Here is a 10,021-nt window from a genome sequence, read left to right as displayed (position 1 = left end):
CATCCTTGAACGTGTTGTTACCGCAGACACAATCCCCTCTTGCAAAACATGTTGTAGAACAACTAATGACCATTGTACCGCTTGAGAAAATTTGACATTACTATTGTTCTCATCGCATGGCCGCTAAGACCGAAGGAAAGAACGAACAATAAACCGCCATATCTAAAGAACTATCTACGGGAACCGAACACCAACTGTCTATGGGAACCGAACACCATAGGCTCCCGATTTCAGCCATGTCGGCCACGACAGAGATTAAGACGTGATACTCTTATTATGTGTGACACCAAATTCTCTATGCGACGCCAAATTATTTACCGGGACACCATCAACAAAACACAAACCTAACATTGAACTATGTTGTAAATGAAACATAGATCCAAGGTTGCCCTCGCCTTCAACAATAGATCGGCTACGGCAGGAAGGCATATGGGGGAACAACCAATGCAAGAAGTATCGTATACAACGAAAGGGGAAACTCAAAGGTAACGAACCCATTTAAGATCACTGACACAATACTAAACAGCTCCCACAGACCCATTGATGCTGCCAAGAACACCTCGACGAGGGAGGGGGTGCTTATTTGGCGTGTCACCGCCATTAGAACAACATCGTCAAACCAATCTACAATTATATATTCCAATCTACATGCCGAACCCATCGGGGTCTCCCTCCCCACCTCCTCACACCGCCAGAGAGCGGCAGACGAAGGGAGATAAGAATGAAGAACAAGATAATGCGGCCAAAAGGAGCTGACACACACATGTGCACAGGAAGGATATTTGACGCTGATTGCTTCCAACTAGCAAGCATTTATAAATTTGATCCAAATGTCGTGTCTTGGTTATATATTCATGAAATAATTGTCGAGTCAAAGAACGCACTATGTATATCCAACTAAATGAATTCATCTACACTTGCACGAATGTTCTCGTCAGGTCTTGGCCCCTGGCGCTTAGCCGGCTCTCTCCAGGACGTCGTCGATGACCCGCTGGAAATGCCCTGCGTCGCAGGTGATCCGCAGCACACCCGGCTGGCTGTACCCGTAGGTCTCGGCCGCCATGTCCAGAAGCTCCGCTATGCAGGGGGCCGCGAGGAGTCTCACCGGCACCAGCACTCGCTCGCCGCAGCCGGTGACCATGGGGACGTGCCCTCTCGGGACCTTCTCGCCGTCGTCGGCGTAGCAATCCGAGGGACCGGCCGACGACTGATCGCCGCCGCTCTTTTTCCTCCACGCCATGGCGATTTTCGGTTAGACTGCTTGATCACCTAGAGGTTGAGCTTAGTTCGGCGAGCGATTAAACTGACCTGGCTGGTGCTGCGAAGAAGTGAAGCGGAGTAATTTATAGGGAGATCCTCGAGTAGTGCAAGGGACGTGTGCTTCTCACGTAGGTGGCGCGGTCAACATCCTGATGTGCACAGGCTTAGGTCGATGAAGACAGTTTGGTCCAAGTAGACTAGTTGAGATACCTCGATCCTTCGGGGTAGATTATAGCTTTACTGTACCTACTTGTAAATTAGCTTATCGCACTTAGCGTCTTCTCTGGACCTACAGGGAGTTTAAGATCTAGTCACCTGTCAAAGTCCAAGATCTTGACCCAAATGATTCTTATGGACAAAGAGTATGCACTATGAGCAGCTAGGTTCATTGCATGGTTTAGTCTCGTGTCAATTTTGGTGGGTTGTTTTGTTTGCTTGTAGATTATGTTGTGCGCTCCATCTAAACATTATGAAGTGTACCAAACAGTAGGTATATACCACTTCCTCTGTTTCAAATTAAGTATCAAAGAGTTGGTCAGACTTAAACCAGATACAGGCTATATCTAGACATGTTTTAGTTTATAGGTTCGTTTATTTTGAAACAAAGTTGCGACACTTAATTTTGAGGAAACGGTACTGAAAAAGGGAGACCTAGGCAAGGAACGTCTGATTCTGGCTGAGTAGCCATGGCGGGCACATGATTTTCGAGAATGTGTGCTCAGGAAGGCACAAATGTTTTATTCAGACTCAATATAGATCTTTCTATTTAACTATTTTTTATGTGACTAATACTACATCTGTCCATAATAGGATGTCAGAAGTTTGTCTAAATTTGGACAAACCTCCAACAACCTTTTATGGACGGAGGAAGTACAACTTATTGGCAATAACAAGAACCAAATTATAGTAGAACACTGGTTATAAACATCTCTTATTTACATAATGGTCTAGCAAGAAAAAAACATCAAGCAACACGAAGCCATCATGTCAAGGTACAAACTTGACAATAGGAGAAATTATGCCATCAAGCTCTTGTGCCCTAGACTCACAACAACGCCCCAATAGTTAAATTTGGGGCATCACCGAGCCGCCATACGGCGAGCTGTAAGCACGCATACGGTCTAGCTGACTCTCTGCGTGCACCACATACACTCTCAAGAGTTGCCACCGCCTTCGTAGCATCGACTTGTCATCAGGATAGAGATTTGATAATCCTTGCCAGACCCGTCGTCGACACTTCCATGGCGCCAAATAGCTTCACGGCCTTATGCTCGGCAATCAAAACGCATACATCGCCGAGAATTCTATGCAATATGATATCAGTCGTCAATGTGGTAGATTCCACACCGACCCCCTGCCCCTGCCCCCACCCACCACCACCCCAGACCGCATGGACGAAGCCGCCTTGAGGCCGTTGGAGTTAGCTGACCCCATGAAAATAATACAAATTCCTTAACTAATTATATTAGTGAGTGCAATTTATAGAGAATTACCTCAGTAAGATGTAGAGATGACCCAATGGTATTTTTCCAGCTTCATCCCGTAATACCGACTTACATGGACATCTTATTAAAAACCAGTTTCTTCAGTTGAATGTGTATTTTTTTCAATATTTTTGTATTCATATTACGACGATACCTATTCCACTCAGCCTCCGAATGTTAGGACATAGTCTAGACAACAATGATGCATACAACAAAAAAAAAAAGGAAAAGAGCCAGCCGAAGCAATCAGGAAAGGCATGTGCTTTCATAAACCCCCAAATGTCAAAACAGCGTAAACAATTAAAGAGATATCTTTCCGAGTGAAATACAAGAACGGTTGAGATTAAATGATACATACTTAGGATTAGAGGTAGGATGACTGAGATTAAATGATACCATGATACATCTTCGGAGGTTACACTATTTTAACATTTGGAGGTCTATGGAAGCACAAGCCATCAGAAAATCACCACAGCGAATAAACTACTACCAAAGACGACATCTAGACTCCGATAAAATTTGCAAACAAATTAAGGGCGCATGTGCCTCTCACGTGCGGTCAACGTCCAAAGGTCACTTTCTGAATACCTCGATCCTTTGGGTGGATCGGTAGGAGTTTACTGCATTCTGCGTGTTCTTTTGACGGGAAGGAATTTGGTATCTATGTTGTAGATCAAGGTCGAACATCTTGAGCCATACCTAAGTCGTAAAGGATGAAAAGTAGCACGCAGTATGTTAGTGTTGCATGGAGTTTTACAAACTAGCATCATTGCTTGTACTCCACAAATTGGTGCTTAACTGCAGTGGGTTCATTCGCTACAAACGGACAATTGTTACCACTAATTTACTGATGGATCAGTGCTAATTCTAACTCGGAGCACAGGCTCTGGACAGCAAAACAAACCAAACGAAAAGCAAAGTAGAATCTGGCTGTTCCTCGCAGCTCGCGTGAGCACTTCAAATTTCACTCAAATCTGGTCTCTCGACCGTATATTTACCAAGGAATCGATCAACCAAAGAACAAACTATATGTATGTCCAACTAACTTGAGTACACTGTCGCTGTATATGTATGTATAATAGCTCCGAACGTCTTCAGTTCAGGTGTTGCCTAGCTCTGTAGCGCGCTGTCGACGACGGCCCGGAAATGCCCCGCGTCGCAGGGAATCCGGAGCACGCCCGGCTGGCCGTACCCGTACTGTTGCGCCGCCATGTCCAGCAGCTCCGCGATGCAGGGGTGCGTGAGCAGCCTCACCGGCACCATCACGCGCTCCCCGCATCCGGTGACCATGGGGACATGCCCCCTCGGGACCTTCTCGCGCTCGTCGCTGTAGCGCGGCGAGGCGCCGGGCGACAACTCGCCGCCGCTCTTCTTCCTCCATGCCATGGCGATTACTAAGGATTGGTTAGACTGCTTGATCGCCTCGAGGTTGGAGCACCTGGAGCTTCGGTAAGAGATCGGTTCTTGTGGTTGGAGCTGAGGAGAAACGAACAAAGAGAGGTGGGTATATATATGGGAAACAATCAAACAAGACGGGGCCCATGTAATCGTCGAGTAGTTCTTCGGTCAACATCCTGTCGTGGATAGTCTTGGCCTATACATACCTCGATCCTTCGTGGATCATGGGAATTTATTGCACTCGGATGGATTCTTTGAACCACACTTCTGTAGCGAAATTGGGATGTAGCTGGCGCCTGGTCGTGTGTAGAAGTCCAAAATCTTGGGCCAATCATCCTTGTGGAGGAAGATCGTGGTGAAGAAGTCACGTATTACTATAACACCTTTGGCTCAAAAAAAAAACGTATTACTATAACACCGTAATTGGTGGCAAGGGCAGGGACCCTTGAAGGATCGCTACCCCACCCTCTACGGCATGGCGGCAGACCTACACGCCACGGTGTCCGACTGCTGCTCCACCGAGGGATGGCATATTGTCTTCCGTCGAGGCTTGGGAGCGCGCCAGAGGATTGACTTGAACACCATCCTCGCTGGGGCTACGGGCCTCCATCTTTCGAAGGGCAGGACATTATCTCATGGGCGCTAGAACCATCTGGGAAGTTTTTGGTCAAGTCCCTTTACCGGAAACTTTGTCAGGGACCCCTAGGAAGCATTTTAGCGATATCTGGAAGGTGGTTGTCCCCATGAATGTGGGCATCTTTCTTTGGCAGCTTGTGCGGAAACGCCTACCTTCCAATGACAACATTCACCGTAGACGTGGTCCATCGACGGGGCGATGTGCCCTTTATGCGGAGGCGGAGGACACCGCTCACATCTTCTTCCTGTGTCCTTTAGCCAAGTTTATGTGGAGTGCGGTTAGGGAACTGCTGGCATGCTCCTGGAACCCGACTTGCTTTGCGGATCTATATAAACTTCTGGATGATCTATCCGGCCAAACCAAGCGGGTAGCCTAGATTGGTTGCACGACGCTATGTTGGGTCCTGTGGAATATTAGGAACAAATTTACCATTGAAGGGATCTTCCCCTCTCAACCAGCTGACGGTCTGTATAAAATGTTAATCTATCTACAGGTGTGGAGGCCAGTGGCTAGGAGACGAGGCCGGGAGGAGCAGGCGATTTGTCGTCGTGGTGAACGAGCAGATGCCATAGGATGGCTTAAGTTGGGGCCGAATGGACGTATGAGGATTCGGGGGAGGGTTTGCGATTAGATGGGAAGAACTTCCGGATGCTTTCCTCAAGAACACAACCAAAGGCCGGTATACGAGAAGAGAGACAAGAGGAAGAACTCTTTACTAGATCGCTAGCTTCATTGATCTCAACATGGTTACAAGGTCTTGTTCACTGATCTCTCTGTGGTCTCGCTCTAGATCGTGCCTGTAGGAGGCAGTACCCCCTCTCCTTATATAGGGGAGAGGGTGGCTTACACTGGAAGAAACCCTAATGGCATCTTTGACTAGACAAACTACTTTACAAAGCTACTTTAATCATAGATGACACCGGAGTCCTCTTTAATCAGGGGCGCTGATGTCCTCCGGCTTCTTTGACCGTCACCCTTCTCTTTATCGTCAGCCCTTCGTCTAAAGTTACTTTGCTTAGCTCATCTTTGTCCTCTAGCTCTGGGGAGAATCTTTGACCAGTCTTGCCGACAGGCTCTCCTTTCCGGTATCTTCTTTATCGGGTTCCGGCATGCCCCCTTGGGGATACCGGCCTAGATTTGCTTTCCCAAATTCCTACCAGGTTTCCGGTAAGAACATTAAACCGGTATCTCGATGGCTTAAACCATCCGGTTTGGCATGCCTTTGGCATACCGGGGGTTATCCCCCCAACATTAGTCCCCGAAGCTGGTATAGCCTGGAGGATTCTATCCTACAGACCATGCCAGGTTCTCATCTACTTAGGATACCGGTTTAATTACTCATGTCTTGAGCTTAGTTCCGGCACCTTTACCCTTGTTCTTTCTCTTCTCTTTGCAAGGCTCGTTCCGGCATCTCTCTTTTCCGGTATCATGTGTCTTTACTGCTTCCTCGGCAAAGTCGAGAATATCTCGGGCCCCGCGCCAGACAGAGACATGCGCACTGTGACTATCGCGCCAGTGTCAGTTGTCATATCGCTTCGACTCCCGCGCGCTCATTTAATGCAACGCAGCGGATCCCACTACCTCTTCGGGATCCCGTGTGCGCCTCCGTGTGGCTCCCCATTTTCTCGCGTGTATTCTCTTGCCACGTGGCGGCCCAAGGCGCGAACCGTCGTGGGCCGCGAGGCGAACCGTCGCGGCCCAGCGGTTTCCTGCCCACCTTCTCTCTCCTTTATAAACAGAACCGCCCCTTCCTCTTCGTCTTCTTCGCATTCTCCTCCTTCGCGCACAGAGCTTCACGCCTTTGCGCCTCCGCCGCTCTCCGTCCGCCGTCGCTCCTTCAAGCTCCGGCGCCCGGCGAACCCACGCCGTGCCTCCGCCGGACTTCGCTGCGCGGAGATCTTCGGCCGTGACTTCGTTGCTCCCGCCGCATTCGTGCTTCTTCGCAGGCTCCTCCGCCTCGCCGTCGACGGTGCTCCCCGGCGACCGCAGGTCCGCTCCGCCGCCAGCAAACACTTCCCTCAGCGACTCCGCCGCTCAAGGTTGGTACCAATCTCGTTTGACTCGTCGTCTACTTGCTTTCCAGATCTTGGGTCTTTACTGTTCTTATTTCCTCTTTTTCTTTGGTTTTCTTCTTACTCGTAGATCTTCACGCGGGGTCCAAGTCTGGGATTCTTGTTTTTTCGCCTCCCCTTGCAATGTCTGACAGGGAAACCTCTTCTGCATCTTCTTCTTCCCTTTCTCTCAAGCGCCGTAGATCGTCTCACGGTGAATCCACGGCTTCAGATCCGATGGAGACCGATTCCGGCAATCAGCAGGAATCCGGTAGCCATCAAGAGCCCGGTGGCCATCTAGAATCCGGTAGCTTTAGCCAAGCCTCCGATAGCCCAACCTCTAGCAGCTCTAGCCAATCTTCCGGCGAGGAGCCTTCCCCAATCACCCGCGGAGCCTGGATGGGCTCCAACGTTACCGAGTTTGAGATCGATTGGTTGTACCGGTCTCGCCGGATTCCGGAAGGTGTCACTTGCCGGATTCCGGGTGACGAAATCGAACCGGATCCTGAAGATGACGAATATGTCGTCTTTCTTGCTCACTTTGAGCGTGGCTTCGGCCTTCCTCGCCTCCTCTTTCTTTCGTGCGTTCTTAGACTTTTACAAACTCCAACCTCACCACCTTCCTGGCAACGCCATCTTCTACCTCTCTTGCTACGCCACCTTTATGGAGGCTTATATCGGCATTCGTCCCACTCGTGAGACGTTTGCCCGCTTTTTTGCTCTTCGGATCAATTCCGTTCAGGGAAAGGATATCCCCAAGCCCAAGCCGCCCGTGGAGTGCGGCTCTTGCATAGTTGGCTCCCGGCAAGGGAGCCCTTTTCTTAAGTTTTCCGGCCTCGAATCTTGCCGGTTGTGGCAAGGGACTTTCTTCTACGTGAAGAACAGCGGCCGTGCCAACCTCATCGATCTTCCTCCTTTTCAAGCGGGGCCTCCTAGCAGGACCAACTGGGGCTACAACCCGATAAGCGATCATGTCGAGACCAGCCGGGTGGTACGCTTCTTGGCCTCTTTGAAGAAGGAGACCAACATCTGCTCTGATGATATCATCCGCACGTTTATTTCGCGCCGGGTGCTTCCTCTGCAGCGCCGCGTGCATAGGATGAGCGAGATGTATGGCCCAGGCGATCCCACCAAGATCACAGGTCGTCCGCTTAGCAAGAGGGATGTCGTTCGCAAGGCTAAGCAGATTTGCCGAACTGCTATGCCATCTGACTGGGCGTGGGGCCTCCTTCCTCTCAGCACTGATAATCCTCCGACCCAAGAAGTAAGGGATTATGCGGCTGGGGCTGCTTTTGGCCGGTAGCTTTTTGTTCTTGCTAATCTTACTTTTTTCTTGTCTCAGGCCAAGGACCGCTTCCCCCTTATCGAAGCAGAGCGGCGTGGACCTTGCCAGCCTCGCGCCCTCGACTCCTTTGACCCGGATCCTTACATTTTCTGGAAGGATTTGAAGATGGGCAAGACCCCGGCAGCGCACCTTGGCCGGTCTCCGCCAAAGCCAACCGGCTCCGCTGACGACTTGACCACGCTTGAGGTATTTTCTTTTCCGGTTTCCTTTACCTTCCGTTATCGTTTTCCTGTGAATTGCTTCTTATCCAAATTTAACTCATAGATCCATGAGCGCGTGCCGCCCCTGCGCGCCGAGGCCGGCTCCGAGTTCGTGGACAAGCTCATGGCCCAGGGCCAAAAGAACAAGCAGCCGGCATCTGACGCCGGTGCCGGCCAGGCCCGTCCCTCCAAGCGCTTCCGGACGGAGCCCCTGGGGGAGAAGCAGGTGGGCATGCGTCGCTACGGGCGCAAAGCGATGCCAACTTCTTCCGGGTAAGTTACTCATTTTCCGGTTGGCCTCTTTTTCGCCAAGTTCTTTTTCCGGTTTCCCTTTTCCAACCGTCTCTCGTTCTTTTTCTCAGCCCTGCGCTCAAGCTTGGCCCAAGGCCGTCGGGCTCTGAAGATTCCGCAAGGACTTCAACCCCTCCTCCTCGCTCAAGCCCGGCACCACCTGGTGCCGGCAACATCTCTGCCTCCCTTTCGGGGGCACAACAAGTTCGGGGCGTGCGGCCCCTTCATCATCGAGATCACCGCACGGAGGAGGATCCTTCCTTCCCTCCAGAACACCGGGACACCGGCGCCGGCAACATCGGCGCCGGAGAAGAAGAAGCTGCCGGACGGGCGGAGCCTCCTGCTCCTCCCGTCCCTGAAAAGACAACAACTTCCGCGCCGGAATCTTCCGCGCCGGAAGGCTCCAACACGGGTGACGCGCCCGGCGCTCCCCGTTCTCCACGCACCCTCCCGATGCCGCCGCCGGTGCTCCTCGCGCCAAGCCCCTCGGGGCCGCTTCTCTCGCGCCGCCGCCCAAGACCTCCAAGCTCATCAAGGGGAAGGCGACGGCCTCCGGCGCCCCTTCCGGCGGCCAGCAGCCCTTGGTGCTGCACGTCGCCAAGGCCGCCAAAGATGCCGCCACGAAGGCCACCGGCCTCCTTGGCCGCATCACGGAGTTCAAGCGCCAAGGCCGAGACCTGGGGCACCTTCTGCCCTATGCCCAAAAGTGGAACGCCGCGGACATAACCCCGGCGACCCGCGGCTTGGGCAAGGACCGGCTGCCGGCTCCTGATCCGGCTGGGGACCGGTCGTCTGAGGAGCACTTCATGCGGCTCCGCAACGCCGTGAAAGAGCTTGACAGTGCGTGGTATGATGCCACAAACAACTTGATGGTATGTTTTGCTAACTTGTCTCAATTTTTACCGGTTTCTTCGTTTCCGACTTTGTTTTATCTTTTCTTTGGTTTGATGCCGGTTTCTCTCTTGTCTATCTTCCCAGTCCCCGAGTTTTGTGGTGAGAGCGCAGCTCTTAGTGCAAAACTTAACTTAAAATTTTAGCGTGAAACGCCTGCGACCCCGAGTTGGGTTAAATACCTTCTTCTTAGCACACCATCTAGCTTGAAAATTTAGCGCGAAACCGGCACTGCCACTCCCCGAGTTTCGGGTTAAGAACTTTGTTCTTAGCGCAAAACTCACCTTAAAAACTTAGCGCAAAACCGGCACTGCCAGTCCCCGAGTTTCGGGTTAAGAACTTTGTTCTTAGCGCAAAACTTTATCTTAAAAACTTAGCGCAAAACCGGCACCGCCGATCCCCGAGTTTCGGGTTAAGAACCTTGTTCTTAGCGCAAAACTTCATCTTAAAAACTTAGCGCAAAA

At 51.2% G+C, this 10,021-nt stretch overlaps 2 protein-coding genes across 2 annotated transcripts; both read right to left on the bottom strand.

Annotated features, from left to right (window-relative positions):
- Positions 1-955: 955 nt before the first annotated feature.
- On the bottom strand, positions 956-1,240 carry LOC124697070 (auxin-responsive protein SAUR71-like). The gene has a single exon (XM_047229708.1). The coding sequence runs from the start codon at positions 1,238-1,240 to the stop codon at positions 956-958; it is 285 nt and encodes a 94-aa protein (XP_047085664.1).
- Positions 1,241-3,715: 2,475 nt separating this feature from the next.
- LOC124701813 (auxin-responsive protein SAUR72-like) lies at positions 3,716-4,199 on the bottom strand. The gene has a single exon (XM_047233909.1). The coding sequence runs from the start codon at positions 4,128-4,130 to the stop codon at positions 3,855-3,857; it is 276 nt and encodes a 91-aa protein (XP_047089865.1). The 5' UTR covers positions 4,131-4,199; the 3' UTR covers positions 3,716-3,854.
- Positions 4,200-10,021: the final 5,822 nt, after the last annotated feature.

The sequence above is a fragment of the Lolium rigidum genome, chromosome 3 (genome assembly GCF_022539505.1).
Source record: "Lolium rigidum isolate FL_2022 chromosome 3, APGP_CSIRO_Lrig_0.1, whole genome shotgun sequence".
In the NCBI taxonomy this organism is placed as follows: domain Eukaryota; kingdom Viridiplantae; phylum Streptophyta; class Magnoliopsida; order Poales; family Poaceae; genus Lolium; species Lolium rigidum.
The sequence above is the reverse complement of the archived record's forward strand: the minus strand, read 5'-3'. Positions and strand labels throughout refer to the sequence as shown.

Bases quoted from the DNA above. Each gene is read 5' to 3' on its own strand.
- LOC124697070 (XM_047229708.1), bottom strand. From the start codon at position 1,240: ATGGCGTGGAGGAAAAAGAGCGGCGGCGATCAGTCGTCGGCCGGTCCC.
- LOC124701813 (XM_047233909.1), bottom strand. From the start codon at position 4,130: ATGGCATGGAGGAAGAAGAGCGGCGGCGAGTTGTCGCCCGGCGCCTCG.